Raw genomic sequence first — 21,632 nt, forward strand, 5'->3', positions numbered from 1 at the left:
GCTGATTATGGAACCATCCTTTGCTTTGCATATATTTGTTCGAGGTTGAAATGTTTTAGTCTGTTTTTTGATGTTCTGATACATAGCTCTGACATTTTTGTTTCTAAAATCGCTTTCAATTTGTTCAATTTGCCGCTTCATGTAGGTTTTTTTCTTTTTTCGCATTATTTTCTTAGCTTCTTTTCTTTTATTTACATAATATAATCTATTTGTACGTGTGTTTCTTTCCATATATTTTATTCTAGCTTCCTTTTTCGCATAATTAGCTGCTCTGCTTTCCTCATCATACCATTCGTTCATTACTGATCTCATCTCTCCAATAGTATTCTTTGCGGATTTTATGATTGTAGCTTTCAGTTTATTCCATTGATCTTCAATATCTAATTCAGTTGAGTCATTATTTGTGCTATTTTCATTAAATAAAATGTTTTCAATCGCATATTTGTACTTTGCTTTCATATCTTCATTATTTATAAGTTCATCTGTATTCCACTTTAATTTTTTATAGCCTTTGTTGTCATTTACTATTGAAATTCGTTGTCGTAACTTAGCTACCACGAGATAGTGATCTGTGTCGCAGCAAGCGCCTCTATATGATCTCACATCTATGACTGATGTAGCATGTCTTTTGTCAGCAAGTATATGATCGATCTGATTAGCCATATTGCGGCCCGGCATTTTCCAAGTTTGAAGATGAATTCGTTTGTGCTTGAAGGCTGTACTACTGACAACTAACCCGTGGGCACTCGCAAAGCTACACATTCGCATACCATTGTCATTTGTGTGGTTGTGTATAGAGAATTTTCCCGCAACTTTATCGATGATGCCTTCTTCCTTTCCTACTTTTGCATTGTAATCGCCTACAATCAATAAAATGTCGTGTTTGCAAATATTGTTAGTTACGTCACTAAGGTCGTCATAGAATTTATCTTTTATAGCATCAGTGCTATCGTTTGTAGGTGCATATATACTTATAATAGTTATATTTTGAAATTTACCTTGCAATCTTAAATAACATATACGATCGTTCACGGGAGAAAAATTCAATATGCTTTTTCTGGTTTTACTGTCTACATAGAATCCTGTTCCGCGTAAGCCTTGAGTTTCAGAACCACTAAAAAAAATCGAGTAAGCTTTCTTTCTCACTTCACCATCACCTTTCCACCTTATTTCTTGTAGTGCACAAATATTTGTCCGATATTTCATTAGTTCGTCTGCAATTTCCGCCATTTTTCCAGGTTGCAGCATAGTCAATACATTCCATGTTCCAAGTGTCAAATCATAGTCCTTTAAACGTTGCAGGGGTCGGTATTGATGTCCATTTCTTATCCGAGGCTGTTGTTGATGTGTCGAGACAAGTTTCTTTTTATACTGACATTAGGTTGTCAGCCTAAAGGCCAGCCCCCTTTCAGGGGTGCTCACCTTACGTCTTCCGTCCCTAGAGCATCCACCAAGGTTTGTTCTTTCTTGTAAAAAGATAGCTACTTGATCTCTGCACTAGGTTAACAGTGTCACCACGTGAAGGCGATGTAAGGGGATTGGAAAAAAAGAGGTGAAAGGCTTCATTTCTTTCGATCTGCCATCTCGTTGCACATTCTTTCCCTTTGGACACCAGTTAATGTAACTATTGAATGAAAAATAGAAGTGACGGATGGCGGATGAAGTGAAATATTTGCAATATATAAAATGATTGAAATACACTTTAAGTTTTAGCGAAATTAACGGGGCAACATTTTTTGATATTAAGAGAGATGCCAGACTTACTAAAATGTTTGATTTTAATCGTTCCCACGGCAATCGGTTCTAAAAGGTTTTCCAATAAGAGGTGTTATTTTGATGTTCAAAGAAAAATAATATTTTTTAATATAAATGATCGGATGCTTATTTAATTATAAAGAGGAAAGTATGCCGTTAATAGTGGAAAATAACATTAGGCAAATGACCACCACGACCATGCTTACAGGACAATATTCTTTCCATGAAATTTTCCATAACCGAATGGCAAAGTGGCTGCCCTATGTCCTCGACAGTCTCACGAATTCCATCTTTAAGATCTTGAATCGACCCTGGGCTGTTGGCGTAGAACTTCTCTTTCACGTGGCCCCAAAGAAAAAAGTCACAAGGTGTTAAATCACAAGATCTCGGTGGCCAATTGTGATCACCTCTTCGAGAGATAACACGGTCCGGAAACTTTTCCCGTAAAAGATCAATGGATTCGTTGCTGTGTGGCACGTAGCGCCGTCTTGTTGAAAATAAACGTTGTCCAGATCCATATCATCCAATTCCGGCCATAAAAATCGTTATAATACCTGTTAATATCGTAAATAACACCTGTTATTGGCAAACTCTTTATTTTAGCGAACCGACCCCCATATATTTATAGGGGCTGTTTACGCTGTTAAATATAATAACAACACCAACAACATTGATTCTGCTCCCTTCTGTCAACAATTAACGTGTTTGAAGTAAGCAATACATTCGATGCAGTTAGAATTGATAAAAAATCCACCTTTCCCCATTTATCCAGTTGTACAAAATATCTGAATTATTACGTTTTTTAATACGATGCTGAGAGTGTTTTTACTTATGGATCTGTACAAGAATTTATCCTTCCCAATTTTGGCCAAATAATACAAAATATTATAATTATTATTAACCAACGTAATTATTATTTGAATACTATTCGTCAAATACCCAGCATCCGAGACAGTTTAGATTAGTGGAATACTCACCTTTTTGCCATTGCTATTTAAAAATCTACAACACTTCGGCATTTAATATTATTATATAACAAATCTGAGTAAATTCATTTTTTATTTACATAATTTAAAAAATTTTCATAAGAAACTAAATACATACATACAATTATAAGTAGAAAAAAATTACTTAATAATTATAAAATTTAAATTCACTAATTCGGCATTTACAAAATGGCAGATCAAATTTCCAAGAAGAAACTTTTTATAGAGTAAGTTGCTGCTTGTGAAAAAGTACATATGGTTGCCATATTCAATTTAAATTCGGATAATCTAACGAGCGCATGACAGAAACTTATGAGTATGGTAAAGTTTCCCGAACGGGCCAATGTGTGAACATAAAACGGAAATGTAGGTCCTCGGAAATTTGCGATTTTGTATTGAATCCTTGTTAATTTTCAACTACGTCCATGAAGTATCAAGTCTCTGTCGCAAGTGAAAGAAAGTTGTATTGTCCATTTGTTACTTTGTTTCTATTATTGCACTAAATTGCAAATTCGCCATGGTCAGGTGTAAGGCCGCAAGGTCGACGGAATTCTTGATTGCGTTCATGAATCCATTTGTTAGAGACTACAAAAGGAAAAGGGGCAATATTACAAACACATACATGATTTTGCAAATATGTAAGGATATTTGTATACTAAGTAAAAAAAGATAATTTACTACAAACTTATCTTACCCCACTTAGAGCCAGTGAGAACTGGACAAGCCGCATGGCGCGTTCTGAAATCCCCTTCTCCGGATCTATGCAGATTGTACCAAAAAGCAGCTGAGCCTTTCTTGGGCCATACGGCAATGCGGAGGTTTGTAAAGACTGTGGCACCACCCTGCTCCACGTCGCTCATCTGCGAGATAGAAAAAGAGAAAAAAGTTGAAAGGAATATGCGATAAAATAATAAAAATATTGTGCTTATGTGCACTCGTATGTATATGTACGTTATCCTACATGCAAATGGAGGGTTCAACGATGTTTAGCCACCTCCGCATAGCAGATGGGTTTAAACGACAATCGTTTCGTGGGAGAAATGTTGTCGAGGTTTGACCATTCTCCGCTGAGGTAACTGATGGAAGATTGGAAACATCTAAGCGGCTCGAAATGGAGATTGGATTCTGAATTAAGGCATAGTTATGCATACATTGAAGTGCATTGCACGACGTGAGTACTGTCACCTATCGAATCGATTACACGAAGAAGATTGTCTGTATTTGTTTATAAGTATACTAACATTTAACATGCCGTTCGGGGGCAGGATAAAAGTATAGGTTCTTCCATTTATGGAATAACATCAAGATTCACACAACAATTAGGAGGAGGGGCTGGGCCAAATACCCACCAAAGGATATAGACACCAATTGTATGTATACAATTTCAGATACTAAACAAGCAGTGTTTGGAATCTTTGTTTCGTTGTGTTGGACTATCTGTTGAGTCTATTTAATTACATTACTTTTGGACTATTGCACCTTTTTGGATAGCCAAAAAGACATACCAAGTTTTCGAAATAATTTGCAGAATAGTTGCCATACACATTTCAATGATGTGAATTATGAAACACTTAGTAAAAATCGTATTACCAAAACTTTCTTAAGTAGCAATTTTCAACAGTCAGCGCTATTCAGAGTAGTGCTGACAAATTATATGCAACGTTGGACTTAAGTAAAAGTTTTTGTTTTATTGACTACTCGCTGGGTGGTTGATGAAACGAAAGCAGCTAATATTTTTTAAAAATTTCCTCATTCAGAGGCAATTATGTGTGCAGACTTACATAGAAGAGCACTGTCGCGATGCGGTTGCCAGTATTGAGTCCTTGGAAGGCGCGAATTTCATCTTTCTGTAAAGCGTAATAAAAAATATGAAATATTTATAGATTTCACTTTTTCAACTATTCACTTTTACAACTCACCCTCGCAAAATCAAAGTGCGGCTCATAGTGCCCACCAATGCCATAATTTACCACCTGCAATTCTTCAGCTACAGTCATGTCCAATCCCGTCATATCTTCCGTGCGTTGCACAATATTTTCAACGATCTTATGCTCCTCGGTGCGTATCCATGCCGATTTACTGATCCGGTAATTGGCCGTTTCTAATTCGCCCGTCACTGCGTTCTGCACGGTAGCACGACGGAATCGTGGTCGTGCCATTTTCTTTATCAATTCTATTTCATTGTCCTGCATCACGTCATGGTAGATTACAATGTAGGGGTCCAAGTAGGCTTCCTCAAGTTTGAGTGGTCCTAAGCGCAAGAAGGGCACATTATTGTTGACGTAGCGGCAGCGCAATGGTCGCAAATCCGCTGGTGACGGTTTCAATTCGCCACGGCAAAGCATTTCATACGCTTTGCGTTCGCTGAAGGTGTATACGCTGGGATCTCCCTTGGCAATGGGCTGCAAATGCAATAAATCAAATCTATTTGTTAGCTCAGAATAAATGAATGAGGGCAGTATGGAACTATGAGCTTTGGTTGCGAGATGTTAGACTTACCAAATCCGAAACCGGCGTGCTCTCGCTGCCATCGTCGCCTTTGACTTTGCGTTCAGCTTGGAGTTCGGCAATCTCCTTTTCGTAAAACACCTTATTGCCTCTGGCGCGTTCGTGGTCGGGCGTTAGTTCCAAAAGTTCATTAGTCATTGTAAGGGCTCTTTCGACGTTGCCTGTAAGGAATTAAATATGCGATTGATGATTATTTTTTTATGTGGATGTTCAATTTGATAATGCATTTGTGTGCATGAAGCAGATGTCAAGAACCGAAGATGGTACATAAAAAATTTGTGGTCTCTTGATGTCATGCTAAATGAAAAAGTATTTGGTTTTTTTTTTTTTTGTGCTTTGATGTAGTTGGCGGGAATGACTTCCACAAATCGCCAGGGTTTTCAACGTAGGGATATTACTGGTGTGTATGTAGAAAGATTCACTTTAAAATGTGATATTAGCATCATGAATAAAAGCAATTAATGACGTGATGGGGGTGTATGATTTGTGGTTGAGTGCAATTTTAAATGCGGATTCAAAGTTTTTATGGGTGTTGAATATGTGATATTTGGCTCTTAGATGAGTAAGGAGGTTGCAATCAAAAGTTTGGTGTGTGTAGGAGTCGGTGTCGCCGCATCTGCAGAGTGATGTGTTTACAACTTTAATTTTGTGCAAGTACATATTGTCATAGGTATGACCTACGATGATTCTATTGCACAATTTGATATCTGGAACGTCAAGGTTGAGACCTTTAAACCATGGTTTAGATGGAATTTTGTTAGTCAGTTTGTGATAGAGGTTGGGATTATTTTGTGAGAACTCATTAAACCTGTGAAACCACTCCCTGTAGATGTTTATTTTGATGTTTCTGAGTGCTTCATCAACCGTGAAATTTACTTCTAATGGCAGCCCTGTGTCGACGGCCTCTTTTGCAATAGAGTCAGCTTTTTCATTTATTTGTATACCAGAGTGGCCCGGCGTCCAAATAATGTGAACATTTTGAAGCTTGTACTCTAGGATTCTGCGATTTAGTAGGTCAGCGCAATAGTTGTTTGAGTTATCTTTTGCTAAGATTTTGCAAGCGGTTAGACTATCAGTAAAGATTGCAAGGCTTGCTTCATTGTGCCTATGAGCTATGTCAGTAGCCTTCAGGATGGCCCAGAGTTCCCCAAAAGTAGACGAAGTTGTAAGGTCTATTCGGAATTTGTGTTCTGTCTCTCTAAGTACATCAAAAACAGCACAGCCGACGGCCTGATGGCCTACAGAAGCATCGGTTGCCAATATGCTAAAGCCATTCCTCTTATAGCAATTTATCTTTTGAGCAAATATAGCTTTCATTTCAGGCGCGGATACCTGATTTTTGACGTTGGGGAGCGTCTTTAGATCAACTTTTAAACCTTTATATCTGGCGATTGGATCGGGGCATTTGGTATTTAAGAAGACACCTGAGAATTTTTGAAAGACAAGGTTATAACTTGTTTTAAGGCCAGGATTACTCTCAATTGAATTGAATAACTCTTCGTTCGTTTGTTTGAGCTTTAGAATTTCTTTCGCTGTCAACCACCAGGATCTCTCCTCAGGTGGGAGTTCATGTGCCACTGCATAGAGAAGGGGCACAGGGGTTGAGGGAGGAACTCCTAGACACCTGCGCAGGAAGGTGTTCTGGAATGTTGCGATTTTTTTAACAGTGGTTTTATTGGCCTGTGCCGTGGTGGTTCTGCAATATTCTAGTTTGGATCTGACAAAGCTTCTGTAGAATTTTAGTGCAGCTTCCGGGTGCAATCCTGCCCTGACCGTGGTCAATACTTTAAAAAGGTTTGAGTTGCCGAGAGATTTCCCTACCACCTCAGTGTAGTGGTCCCTCACAGCTAACGAGTTATTTATGACTCTCCCCAAGAACTTCAACTTGTTTACTTGTGGTACTGCACAGTTGTCATGTTCAATGTTTAGCATCTTCCTGTTTCCTTGAGCAATATACATTACTTTGCATTTATCAATATTAAAGGATAAGTTCAGGTGATTTGCAATATCTGCAAACCTCCTTATTTTGTGGCGCAAATTGGCTTCTGCGATCTCAAAGTTTTTATCGTGAGAGATTAGAGCAAAATCATCAGCAAATTGGAACACTGAGGTTTTATCATCTTGTACTGAGTGTAGACATTGAGTGTAAACATTGAACAGAACTGGGGACAAGCAGCTTCCCTGCGGTAGCCCATCCTCCACAATAGTCGACTCCTTGCCTAGTTTCAGAACCCGTTTCGACAGAAAGTCGCAGATCCAGGATGTGTAGTGTTCATTGACACCAGCCCCGTCAAGGATTTCTTGAAGCTTACTTATTTTTACGTAGTTGTACGCATTCTCAATGTCGAGTATAAATAGTAAAGCTTTGTGATTATATTTCTTTAGAATGGCTACTTCGTGTAACAATTCGTTGATACACATGGCCGCCGACTTATTGTTACGGTAGGCAAAGGTTCTCTTGGGGAGGGTCCCCGTCCGTTCAAGAAATTTCGTCAACCGTCCTTTGATCATGAGGTTGATTGTTCTGATGAACACCGAAATAAGCGAGATCGGTCTGAAGTTTCTGTAGTCGGACATATCTTTGTTTTTCTTTGGTATCGGTACAATCTTGATCACCCTCCATGACTCTTTTATTTCCTTGGAAAGAAAGGAGTCATTCATGGCAGTGAGCACGGTGCATAAGTTTTTGTCGGTCAAGGCATTTAACATTTCATATGTGACGCCGTCACAGCCACCCGCTGATCTCTTTTTCCTCCGGTCGAGGACAGCCACCATCTCCTCATACGTGAAGCGAAGGCTTGAAGGTGCGCACGCCCCACTGGGTCCACGCCAGGAGCCAACATCAGAGGGGACTTGACTTTTTAAAAAGGCTAAATATTCCCTGTTTTTCTCATCGTTCCAACTATAATCGGAAAATGACTCATTTACCCCCTTTAGACATTTAACAAAGCGCCACGCTTCAGTGGTGTTTGAGCTGTGATTGATCTCGTCAATTTTGTTCTCAAAGTTTTCTTTTTTTGCTTTTTTTACATCGGATTTCCATTGTTCCCTTCGTTGCAGGGCAACATCAAGACTTTCCGGCGTTGGGAATTGTTTACTTTTTTTGAACGACGCTACCATTAACCGATATGATTTAGCAAGTGCATCATTCCACCAAGGCTTGGGCGCCATCTTGTCCTTTAGACGAAAGGTGGCAGCCTTCACCTCCTCTTTGAAAACGTTCTCAATATTTTCAAAGCAGGGGTCGAAGTTTGCATCTTGCAAGGCATGAAGGAGTTTCTTTTTGGCGATAAATTTGACTTGTTTTTTCACAACCGTTTCAATATCCAAAACGATTGGGAAATGGTGGCTGCCTCCGAGAGGAAAGGGGAGGACTTTCCAAGCACAATTTTTGGCTAAGCTAACAAGGGTAAGGTCTAACACCGATCCATTTGAACTCTTTAGGTCTTTTTTAAAAGTGATGTTGCCGTCATTTAAGCATGCGAATTTTGAACCGAGAATGAGACTAGTTAGCTTTTTCCCCTTTCCTGTGTCTATTGTATCACCCCACAATTTGCTTCTAGCATTAAAATCACCCGCGATGATAACATTTTAGCAGCCTTCTAAGAAAACTAGAAGTCTTTCAATTTCTATTACAAAGTCACCAGTAGAGATACTGGGCGGGAAGTAGACTGATACGAAGGTCAAGCTAGGGACTAGGTTTTTTGTTTTTATAATTAAGATGTCTTGAACTGTTTGATATGCCACTCTTTTGAATTTAATGTTTTTTCGTATGGCTATGGCCACCCCACCATAACCATCCGCTCTGCTTTTCTTGCAGATTTTGAAGTTCAAAAATTTTCTACTGTTTGACACTTGAAATGAGAAGATTTCGCTGAGGCAGCACACGTCGACATCATTGTTATTGATATAATAATCAATGCTGTCGACATTTGCTTTGAGTGATTGGCAATTATATTGTAATACTCGAATCGAGGTCATTGTAGGAAGACAACTTTCTTTGGCTCACTAGAGCAATGTTACTACCGATGAGTATTTTGTCCTTTATTTTGTCTAAAGAAGCCAACTGCTGCAGGGCATCCTCATCCTGCAATTTGACAAAGGCAGCTCTGGCCAGTTTCAGCACCTCAAGGAGAACTTTCTCCAGCTGGGAGCTGACCACGTATCCTTCTCTTTCATAACAGGGTGTGCTGGTGGCCTTGGGTATGGCCCCTGTATAATTAGCCTTTGGTTGGGATGGTTCCTTTGGAATGTGTTGGTTTTTGACTATATTACTAAAGCTGCGCTTGGTGAGCTTTTTGTTAACAACAATGTCACTGTCAAAGGCTGTGTCACTTGCAGGAGAGAGCGGGGGGAAATCCACTTCTTCATCCTGAAGGAGGCTAAATTGGTTGGTGGACGAAAAGTATGTTTTCAGTACCTCCTTTCTGGAGATTTTTTTAATAGTTTTTATTTCATTAATGTCGTTTTCTTTTCGCCAAACATTGCATTTGGCTTTGTTGTTTGAGTCATGAGAAGCTTCACCACAAAGGATGCATTTTACTACATTGCAGGGAGGGTTGCAACCATCCGGCTTGCCGCACTGCAGGCATCTTTTGCCTGAGCGGCATCCTTTTAGTGTGTGGCCCAGTCTGCCGCAATTGTGACACTGACGTACAGGGGGGAAAAAGCGGCTTACACCAAATCTGGAATATTCCAGGGTAACGTTTTTGGGGATTTTACCTCCACTGAAGCCAATTTTTACCGTTGTTGTTGGGGTCAAATTGGTTCCGTCAGCTGATCTGCGCTGAAAACGATACACTGAGAGAACCTTCATTTCAGATTTGATGTTTTTACGTATTTCGTCTTCTGTTAGATAGAGTGCAACTCCTCTGATCACTCCATATGTTTCAATGGCAGATCTCGGGATGAAGGGTTTGATTTTCATGGCTTTAATGCTTTCGTTTTTTGTGAAATTGTTTGCTGCCTTGAAATTTAAGAAAAATACTTTATATAGGGAGATTCCCACAGCCTCAATTAAATCAATGTTTTTTATGTTTAAGTGGCGAATGTGCTGATAAAGTCCCATTCCACTTCTGATTTTTTCATTTTTAAAAAGTTCACATTCTGAAACATCTACGAGCACAAAGGCTGAACCTGTATGATCGCTTGGATATTCTATTGGGTCTCTATTACCTGGTTTCCCTGCATTTTTGCGTCTTGACTCTGTTGCTTTGGTGTTGAATTAGCCAGGCTGGAGCACCCAGATTGCCCCTGGCTCAGGTTACTGACATTTTCAGAGAAGCTGCTGTAGGTTGCTTTGTCTTGGGAGATCGTGTTTACTGGCTCTTCACTTGAACCAGTCCCGCCCGCTTGGAGCTCCTTGCCCACGCGTTCAGGTATCTTTTTCCTCTTCATAATTTGCGCTAAATTACGCGCCTTACTTTCCGCAATTGAGGATCAAAGTCACTTTCATTGGCTGACAGCGAGGGCCTCGCTGCCGCCATTACACGTTTGTTCACACCTGACGCCACCGACAGTAGTGGCGAAAACCGACACTAAAACACCACTTACCAAACTTATGAATTTGTGATACAACTTTTCTATTCCTTAAAGGCCAATTATAGCAACCGCACGTTGCTAAGCTGTTTGTTTTTTTTTTGTGTAAAGATAAATAGATGCACCAATAATTCCTTAAAAAGATTCACCGAATATTTAGCACACCAGTTCACTCGAGGGCTCAAGCGAGAAATGAAAGTATTTAGTTGGTTATAATAAACATTCATTCGAAAGGCAAAGAGCTTTGGCGAACATAATAATTTCTCTGCTTGTCATTTTCAAGTGAAAGACGAACGCTCTAAAAAATTGGTAACATCATTATTTTCGCTCAGTGATTTTGCATACGAGGTGTGCTCAAAAAGTAAGGAAACTTTGCATTTTTCTAAAAAAATATTTATTTATTTATCAATATATACATATTTTGCCCCCTTCAAATTAATCGCTTTCAGATATAACACACTTGTGACTCTATATGCACAATTGTGGAGGCACTTTTTGTTTTGGGAACAAGTAAAAACTCAAAGGACTAAGTCCGTGGTGGTTAAAGCAAAATTTAGATTTTCTGAACTATTTTTCTCGACAACAGCAATTCGCCGAGCGTACCTAAACACGGCTTCTGTCAAAAACAAACTAAACATGAAATAAAGTTGAAATCATAGTGAAGTAGTAAATGGCAGCGGTTTATGTAAGAAAAAACTGAGATTATGTTGGTGATATAAGAAAAAAAAATCAGCACAGTCTTCCCTCATGTTGCTCCGTTGCCGTCTGAACGACTCATTGGACGAGTGTGTGAATATGTGTGAAATGATCGTGCAGATTTCGGCTGCCAAGTCGCTTTGTGAGGATGGGAGGATGATAGACTTATAAGGTTTGCTCTTTAAGTATTGTGAAAAAAAATTGAGTGGTGAACTTTGGCTGCGTCGTGACTTTGGGTACTCAGCACGATCATTTCACACATATTCACACCCTCGTCCAATTAGTCGTTAATTCAGTTTGTTTGTGTTTTTATGCTCAATACGCCGTTGCAAGCGTGTGTGTGTGTGTGCAGTAGAAAATAGAAGCTCCTCTCACAATTTTCTTTTTCACCATAGTTACAGAGCAAACCTTGTAAATCTATCATACTTAGAAAGTCGAATGAATTGCCCGCCAAATTTAAAAAATCACCATACATTTCGAACCCACTTCGCACATATCTATCTACATTGCCTTTCATATTGCATATTTCATTATTACAGTTCATATCGATTTTTTTTAAGAAATTCCGAATATAAGGAACTAATTTAAAATGACAGCAAGCGTTGTTATTGACTTAATAACATAGTTTTTTGCTTGGTCGAGTTATCGTCGAATTAGCAACTCAATTCCAAAATACCAACACGTTTGTTTTTATTTATTTATTTTTATTTCACTCTCTTATTTTTTTTATTGATCATTCTCTACACCCTGTACGGCTAGAGAATTTAGATGCATACTTTCAGGCAGACTACTTAGCCAATAACACAGCGCTTCTATTGATTGTCATGTACCAATACATTTACGTTACATTAATATTTGTACGTGGTTGAATAAAAATCTAATACTTGGCCTTGTACCTGGGCATCTCAGCGAAAAACTATTAGAATGCCTTTTTTTTTTACTGCCAGAAGGTTAATTTCAGAATAATTTATTGACATTTTGATGGGAATCTAATTACCTTGTTTGTATGTGGAAAAGGCGAGATATTCCAAAATGTCGGCGCGTGTGAAACTTTGCGTTTGATTTTGAGGTTCCTCTTGGAGTCGTGTCATTGCCTCATTCATCCATAGGACAGTGTGGTAATAGTCGTGATTGACATACGATTGACGACCCAACTCAAAGCAATCATCTGAAGACATTTCCGTACTAGAAGATAGGAAACGAATTGGAGTGTAACTAAAACCTCGATAATAAATCATTTCTAGTGATGTGAAAAAATGTTATATATGTACATATGTAAATATTTATAGAAAATTCAATACTAAAACTCATTCTATACCAACCAAGGCATTTTTATTTAAATTGTTTTCCAAATTGACTTTTGCCTGTGTTAAAGCATGGAAGAAAGTTCATTGAACAAAAACTTGGGCATGGTTTCAATATCGCCATTTAAAAACAGAACATTTTTTGAATTAAAATATATATAAATCATTTAAGAAATTTTTGGTTTTGTTCCCCAAATGGACTAAGAAACGACATAGCCTAAACAAAATTTCGATAAGTATACAGAAAGGAAAAAAGCTCTTCTTTTATGCTGTGTAAAAATTCATGGCGATATATATTAACAGAATCTCTTCAGATAAAAACGTGCCTTGACATTCTACCGGTTCTAAAAATTCTTCTTATAGAAACCAAATGCTGGCATAAATTTATTTCTTTATTTTAGTACAGCGATCCTTCGTCATTCAATAATTTTACATTGCCAGCGAATTTTCCGTTTCCCGTTTCGGCCTTACCTGTACTGTATGCCATTGAGCATGCCACGAGCCACACTCGATGTGTCCAGTTTGTACGTGTCCTGCAATCGCATTAACGCGACAGCCGCTCCATTCAAATCTTCATCGGATGGGAATTTCAATATATGGCGGTAGTTCGTAATATTATTCAAGAATTCTGGAACATGGACACGGGTAACGGAAATCAAAACGGGATTAATCAGGAGGCTTCACATGGACATTTTGGTGTAATACGTTCAGAGCAGTAAAATACCTACCGATTCCAACATCATGGGCCATTAAATTCTCCACCTGCCGCCAGTCGGTGGTCAGTCGCTTCGTCAAAAGATATGCGTTAATTGGATTTGAGACGTAGGCGGGCATATCCGTGGCTGCATCCTCGTGCTCTCTTTGGTATTCGCCCAGTTTACTGTAAATCAATAAATGTCAAAAGAAAACATTAAATATTTTAAATAAACATCAATCGTATTCAAACAGAAAGAAATCTCAAAAAATTGTTTTTATTTAATTATATTTTCTATAATTTATAATGAATTAATTCATTGAATTACATTGTCTATATTTTAACAGGAAAGAAAATTTTCTTATATATATACATATGTACATATATAGAGATAAATCAATTAAATGTGGGTGAAGTATTAGGTGCGCAACTAGACAACTTGACAACCGCTGTTTGTCAATAGATGCCGCCAGCAGTGTGTGCTAGTCGATTCTAACATAACCTAAACGTCATAAACCAAGCTTAGACATATGGCAAACAAACTGCCTCGACACATTAATGATTTTGTTTTGGTATCATGTACTTTGGTTTTGTGAAAATGTCTGATTGTATGCCGAATAATCGTCATTTACGGGAAGTGTTGATTTTCCTCTTCCATTCGAAAAAAACGGCGGCTGAAGCATATCGAGAGCTACAAGATTGGCTGCCGAGATTGGTTCCGTCGCTTCAAAGAGAGTGATTTTAATGTTGACGACCGTCCGCGTGAATGAAGGCCAAAAACCTTCGAAGTCGCTGAATTGAAGGCATTGCTCAATAAGGATCCGTGTCAAAGACAAGAAGAGTTTTAGGAGTTACCCGCCAATCCATTTTCAAGCGATTGCATGCTTTGGGAATGATTCAGAAACAGGGGACTTGGTTCCTTAAGAGTCAAAACGAAGGAATTTTGAACGTCGTTCTTTCGCCTGTGAATAACTGCTCATCGCATGTTGTACTTGTTGTTGTTGTAGCAGCATAACTATTCCCCATACTTACATACGAGGAATGCTGCTGGAATGACAGTCCTTGGCGGGATAAAAATCCGGGTCGTTTCGTGACGGGTGATGAAAAATGGATTCATTACAGCAACCCAAAGAAAAGAAAGTCATGGGGACTGCCCGGTCATGCTTCTACAGCGTCGCCTCGGCCGAATATTCACGCTGCGAAGGTTATGCTATGTATTTGGTGGGATCAAGTTGGTGTTATTTATTGTGAACTGTTAAAACTAAGCGAAACCATCACTGGGGATCGGTTTAGGTTATCTTAGAATCGACTAGCACACATTGCTGGCGGCATTTATTGAGAACTTAGGAACTTAGTTGCGCACCTAATATAATTCCACAACAAATGGCAAAGAGTACTTTTTTTGCTTAAAAACTTTGAATAAAAAATGTAAAAAAAAAATTAAAATTAAAAATATCAAACACAGCATTACAGCTGCTGGAGTTTTACAGCTGCGAAATGCCATTGGATGGAATAATGTTTTGATGCATGTTTATTTCCGAGCATAGTGCAGTCTGCACTTGAATTATTAGAAAACCTTGGCTTACTAGATGAAATACGGTTGCTTTATATACAGTTAGAATTTTCAAAAAATCATTTTTTTTACATTTTTTTAATGTACATATATTTAAAAATACACACAGACAATTTAATATCGTTCCGGTGATTTTTTTTCAAGTTACACGCAAATTTGAAAAGTCGTTTCAGACTTAGGCTCAGTGCTTTTCAAACTCTAAACGCGTTTTTCTCAAAATGGTGTTTTCAAAGTCGGTGACCAACATTACTCAAAAACGGTTAAACCGATTAGTCTCAAATTTTAACACAAGCTTCCTAAATATATTTTTTAGTAATTAATCGAAGGTTTTTTCTCACCGATAATTTGTTTTATAAACAATTTAAGGCCGAAATATTGGTAAAAAATCGATTTTTTTTGAAAACCACCATTTTGTCAAAAAAATTAATTTTGCTTATTCCTTCTGTTAATTACTAGATTTAACATTACTTTAACGAAATCTGTTTGGTGTTTTCATTTCAGAGGATCCAGTTCAGAGATATAGTCGTCACCGCAAAACGTCTTTTTTGAGAGGAGCTGCCGGAGATCAGCTGTAACTCCTTTCCAAATAACTATTTTTACTAATACCAAGTCTTAAAATGCAGTTAAAAGATAACATAATATTAGTGCAAATTCTTAGAACAAAAAATTTAAAAGTTTTCTCAGAAAAAATTCTGGAAAAGTTGCTCGACATGTTCCATGTGCCTTGATTACGTGTCACAAAGGAATAACAAAAAATAAAAATATATGAAAGTAAGTAAATTAGTGTGCCTTTATTTACCGTTATGAGAAATACTGTATTTTAGATATATAATATTATATAATTGGAATCCGAGTTTGACCGAGCTTCTCGGTTTTGTTGTTCCACAAATGGAGGGACTTACGATTTTAAGCCAACTCCGAATGGTAGGTGGTTTTGGTGAGGAGATTTTTCATGGCAGAAATACACTGGGAGGTTCCTCATTGAAAGCCGAGGGGCGACCACTGTTAGAAAAAACATATTCTACCAGGTTCTATCAAAAGGTTGATCGCGTTGATTTTTGATAACTTTTTTTGTTGATGGTGTAATGCAATTCTTCCATTTAACGAATGCTGGAAATGTTTTTATATGAAGAATATGCATAAGACCGGAAGAAACAAAAAATTGTCAAAAATCAGAGCGATATTTTATCAACTTTAAAGTGGCAGTTTGCATTTTACTTTTGCCATTTTTTCGAAAATTTTAATTAAAATTTTTTTTTTAATTTTGTACAAAGTCTGAGATTTTAAGTTAAATGATATTCGTTGTAGTATAAAAATACTTTTTATAAAAAAAAAAAACAAGTTAATAGTCAAAGTATTGCAATAAGTCGCACTGCTACCATCGTGAGCACAGGTGTACGTACATAGATACAACTTCGTTTAAAAATTTTAAAGATCTAAAAATATTTATTATATATTGACGATTGCAATTTGCGTTTTGATTTCGGAAATCTTTATTCGGTTCTATTTACAAAATTACACTGGGTTTTTATGTTCTATCATAGGAGCCTGAATAAGTTAATATGCATACACACTAATACATATGTAAGTAATGTAAGTATGTCGCATTAAATTTACGCACTAACATACATACATACATACATATTTTTAAGATATAGCCTTATTTTCTAATAATTCTGAAAGCGATATGTGTTCATGTAAAATTACTTTAATACTAATACAACCATATAATAGTACAACCAAATACGTATAACTTATGTATAAAACTGGATTGTGTGTGCCTCTTTCTCTATTTCGAAATTTGTATTTACAGTCTTTTTTCGAACAGTGTAAAGTTCACTTGCCACATGTCCTACTTATTTTTGGTATTTTAGCCGTGATTTTCATTTTCGAATTACATTGAAGAACCTAAAACAATAACTAATTTTAATAAATAAAATGTTAACAGAAAGTACCGTTACCTAAATAGTAAAATAAATATCTAATTAAGTACCACAAAAAATAATTAACTTAATTTTAATTGCTACATTTTTATATATTTAGGCCACGTTAACCCGATTATCTGGTGGCGGCCTATAGCACCAAAATGATCCAATCACTCCCAGGCCTATAAAGAAAATCGTGAATGTGGAGAGACCAAGTATAATTCCGGTAGTCACATCGTGCAGTGGCAGCCCAGGGTAAGGATCTAGCACGAGGATCACCACGAGTCCGCAGCATTTGAGTAGACAGAAGAGCGTTAGGAGTATGTAGCCAGAGGTGTAGCTGCGGTTGGGCAGCCATTCACAATGACGTGAGCGAAAGCCGAGATATCCAAGACCCATGCCACTGAACGAGGCAACCAGACTGAATTGTAGGTAAAACGATTTTCCAAACTGTAAAGTAAGACCAATAGACGTTTATTGAAATGAAATGTATGATACGAACGACTTGAGATTGAGTAATCCTTACATGCGCAATCATGTAGATGATGAGCGCCGAGTTCATGCTGCTGCTGATCACCAGCATCAGCGACACGATGGCCAGAGTGATTGCGGCATTGGCCACCTTCTGCGGATAGGGCGTTGTAGAATTCGTGGACTTTCCATGTATACTACTGCAGTCCTCCTCCTCAATCTCCGGGTACGCCTTCGATTGGTGTGGGGTTATGCGCGGCGTGATCACCGCCATGGTGCGATCGCCTTGTGTTTTTACAGACTCGTAGTGCAGACTTTGGGCGGTTCGTTCTGTGCGCCGCTCACCAGGTGTATAATACAATTGCTGTTGGCTGCGATAATGGTAGTTTGCACGTTGATGTTCTTGGTGCTGTTTTTCTGCTAGTCGTTCCATGGGCGACAAGTTGCGTGGTGTAACACTACGCGGCAGTGGTGTTTTGCGAGGTGTGGAGAGCAATTCGTGCAGCATTTTTGTGGCAGCTGGATTTTTCAAGGGAGTGCTGGGATAGGAGCTAATGCTGTTTTGTGCTGTTGTGTGTTTCTGTGGCGTGGATGTGCGAAGTGTGGTGTTCCGAGACGCACGCGTGGTATTACTGACTAAGACATTTTCACTTCTATTCAAATCGGGATTGCTGAGGCACGTCTCCTCCTCCTCATCCTCAGCGGCAAGCATTTCGTTCTCATCTTCGGTCGGTACAACGGCATAGCGATGTGCGCGCCCATTATGCATTTGAATGATCTCCTGATTGTCGTCAACTAACTCCTCATCCTCGGCGGTGGGCACCATTTGATACCGCTGATTGCTATTCTTATCCACAATAAGAAATGCTTTGCTGCCGAAATCACTAGAGAAAGCATGTTTAATCTTAGGCGCTGATGGTTGTGGTTGCTTTACAATCGGTCTCGCTGCTTTGCCGCACTCAAAGGCAGGCGGTAGACTCGTGAACGCTGCATCTGCGGACTGACCATGAAATGAACTTGGTTCCTCATGGAAGAAGGCGGGGTCATCATCGGAACCGTAGCAATCAAGATTATCCTGTGATTTCGCGTATTGACGCATTGGGGTGAGGCCCACAGTAGGGCCCGGCACAATTGCGTAACGACTATTGCCATTCGCGATCGGCGACAAATCTTCTAGCGGAACGAGCGCATAACGGCCAGAATTTGAACGCGTTCCGAAAGCTGCCGTCTCAGCAACTACATTCAAATTGTTTGGACGCGCAGGCGATGCGGGTACATGACTTTTTATTGAATTTTGTTTCGGGACTTGTTGCATTTGGCGTTGCTGCTGTTGGGTATGGCGACTAAAATGCACTTCAGACGCCGCTGCTTTCTTCGTACGCTTCTGCATGTTGACCGAACGTGTCGACATGCTTCGCTGAAGGCGAAGGGGACCAACGCGCGAATTCGGCTGTACCGCATGGCCGCCATAAGAAATATTTAGACTACGATTGTATATGGCGTCAATGGGCTGTTGAACTGAGTCCAATTCGACACCGCGAGTCGGATAGAATTCACTACCTTGACAAAATGCCGGATTTGTGTAGTTGTGCTGCGACATGAAGGCGAGTCTTCGGGCTTTTTAAGATTACTTTTTTTGAGTTGGTTTTAATTGGAGTTTGCGAAATAAATGCAAAGCAAATAGTTTATTTTTTATCAAAAAATTATTAAATCATAATTTCTTATAGGGCACTAGGGCGGTTGAAGATGTACTTTGCACAAATAGTTGTTGTATTAATTGGGCTGTTGTTTTTTAATAATTATTGTTTTTTCAAGCACTTCTTGCACATTCAGAAAATGTTTTATTTTATATCCGTTCCTTCTTTCCTTTTTCTTCCGAACTTCCTTTTCAAAATATTTTACTTCCACTCGCGACGGCTTCTTCCTCGCAACTGATGAGGTCTCAAGAATGTTGGTAAAGTCGGAAGACCAACTGCCAACTGCCAAATGCTGAAGCTACAAACTGCAACCCCAGTTTAAAGTTGCCGGAGTATTCACATTTGGAAACGTGTGTATGTGTGAGTGTATAATCACTCATGTGTGGAAGAACGAGCAGCTCCCCCTCTGCATACACTTGGGTATGTATGTATATAGCACAATGCGCGGGGACAGTGGTGCGGCGGTGTGTATACCCTCGATGTAATAATAATTGTGCTAAATAATACAGCGAGTCAGAGCCGTCCCGCTGATTATCAAAAACATGCACACACAAAGGCATGTCGGCAAAGTCTTGGCGATTGCTTTGGCGCGCGCATATTCGTTTCAATAGGAAACATCTGCTCCTGCAACGGCTGTTTGCATGCCAGCAGCTAGTTGACGTGCGCTGCCAGTGGCACTAGCTAAGATCGACTCTTGGTGCCTATCAACAAAATACGCACGCATACGAACGTATTTGTAAATATATGTATGTATGTGTGTATGTATGTATGTGCGCAACAATACAATTTTTTTATTAAGTTCATATATTGGATTGTGTATGCATATATTTTGTATGTCATTGACTCGTGCGACATACAACATTTTGGAGGGTTGTTTTATAAGAAATTTCATGCTCCTCTCCCCTCTAACTCACTTCCACCCTCGGCGCCTGCTTCGCCATGTGCATGCTTTGTTTGCGCATGCGCAGCCGGCACTTCTAAAAGTCTTACCATTGTCACCCTGAGCGGCAATGAAGACTTCTATTTAAAGCTAGCAGACTACGGGCGTCCAAGAATCCGCCACGCACGCTAAACAAATGCTTTACATAAAAGTACGAGCAAATTCACATTTTAATACTAATTCGAAATGACAAAGAGACACTACAATCTTATTTGAATAACCATATGGAGGGTATATGTTGATATCCTTAGATGTTTTGAACAAATCTGCAAACATTCTAGTTCATGAACTGATATTTGTAGAGGAAACCAAAGTAGTTCGAGAGAGACTAGAATTGCACCAATTTCAAAGTGGTCAATTAAAGGTGTTTACAAAAACAAATATTCTTCTATTACTATAAATATTTAATAATGAATTAACACTCAAGATTTTCGAATATATTATATGTGAATGCTGCTTTTTTGTTCATTACGAACTAACTGGTGTAACTGGTTAGTAGGTTCAATTGAAAGGATTATATAGATCATTAATAGCATTGGAACTTTGAAACCAAATAAGGCACGAGTTTGAGAGATATTGCAACACATTTGTTTTTGTATATATACTCGTATTTTAGATGAAATTTCGTGTGGAATATAATTTCGGCGTTGATACACTCGATGGTGTTCAATCTGAACCTTTTTTCGCCACCTCTGGAGTAGCAGAAGATGGCTGGGCCCATTGCTGTTTATAAGAACCAATGTCGTTCCTGCTTCTAATTCGCCAACTTTCTTTTATACACCGACGATCTGAAGATTTATTCAGCTGTTAAGAATACCGCAGATAGGATGAAACTCCAATCTGAACTAGATGAATTATATTATTGATGCTTAAAACCATATTTTGAATTAAATATTAAAACATGCGGCCATATTTCTTATTTAAAATCAAGCAGTTTATTAACCACACAGCTTCTCTGGAGGAATCTTGCAATCCCTTCAAGAATTTAAGAATCTTGGCGTTATTTTTTATATTGAACTTTCACTCATCAGTCATATTAATTTTGCCTTTTCAAAGGCATTAGCTATGCTTGGTTTTGTGTGGCGTAATAGCACTGAATTTTCCGACCCGTGCACTACAAAACCTCTTTCTTTCGCTCGCATCTGAGATATGCTGCAATAACCTTGCGCCCTTTCCACCACTTCCACATTGGTAGGATAGAGCCCGTGCAGAAGGGTTTCCAAAATTTGCCTTACGTTCATTGGGGTTTTCGAATTCTATGCCTTCATATTTTGCACGTTTAGCACTGCTCTATCTCTAACTTTTTTTTTTTGCGTTATACAAGGCGTCATTTGCTTTTAGAAAAAATAGATTGTAATGTTCCGCGGAGGTATCTTTGTGCTTCGTTGCCTTTCTACGCAGATAATGCTAGATCGAATTTTGCACGTAATGCACCTATTGGAAGGGCTATTTGCGAATTTACATCGAATCTTAACATCTATCGATCTTGATTTTTATTTGCCTAAAATAATGTTTACCGATATTCTGAATACGATGCCCTATTTA

At 38.6% G+C, this 21,632-nt stretch overlaps 2 protein-coding genes across 4 annotated transcripts in view; both read right to left on the reverse strand.

The window, feature by feature from the left end:
- Window positions 1-2,797: 2,797 nt before the first annotated feature.
- Window positions 2,798-21,632, reverse strand: part of LOC128856056 (prolyl 4-hydroxylase subunit alpha-1) — a 76,435-nt gene continuing 57,600 nt past the window's right edge. For all 3 annotated transcript variants that reach the window (XM_054091415.1, XM_054091414.1, XM_054091416.1), the window contains exons 3-10: window positions 13,516-13,667; window positions 13,259-13,415; window positions 12,481-12,668; window positions 5,241-5,410; window positions 4,661-5,143; window positions 4,523-4,588; window positions 3,436-3,601; window positions 2,798-3,326 (exon numbers count right to left, since the gene is read on the reverse strand). In XM_054091415.1, coding sequence (XP_053947390.1) covers window positions 3,241-3,326; window positions 3,436-3,601; window positions 4,523-4,588; window positions 4,661-5,143; window positions 5,241-5,410; window positions 12,481-12,668; window positions 13,259-13,415; window positions 13,516-13,667 — 1,468 coding nt within the window. In that variant the 3' untranslated portion in view covers window positions 2,798-3,240. The remainder of the gene's footprint in view (window positions 3,327-3,435; window positions 3,602-4,522; window positions 4,589-4,660; window positions 5,144-5,240; window positions 5,411-12,480; window positions 12,669-13,258; window positions 13,416-13,515; window positions 13,668-21,632) is intronic.
- LOC128856055 (uncharacterized) lies at window positions 17,010-19,131 on the reverse strand. Its single transcript, XM_054091413.1, has 2 exons — window positions 17,506-19,131; window positions 17,010-17,429 (listed from the first exon to the last, which is right to left on the reverse strand). The coding sequence occupies exons 1-2, from the start codon at window positions 19,048-19,050 to the stop codon at window positions 17,094-17,096; spliced, it is 1,881 nt and encodes a 626-aa protein (XP_053947388.1). The 5' UTR covers window positions 19,051-19,131; the 3' UTR covers window positions 17,010-17,093.

The sequence above is a fragment of the Anastrepha ludens genome, chromosome 2, assembly GCF_028408465.1.
Source record: "Anastrepha ludens isolate Willacy chromosome 2, idAnaLude1.1, whole genome shotgun sequence".
Taxonomy (NCBI): domain Eukaryota; kingdom Metazoa; phylum Arthropoda; class Insecta; order Diptera; family Tephritidae; genus Anastrepha; species Anastrepha ludens.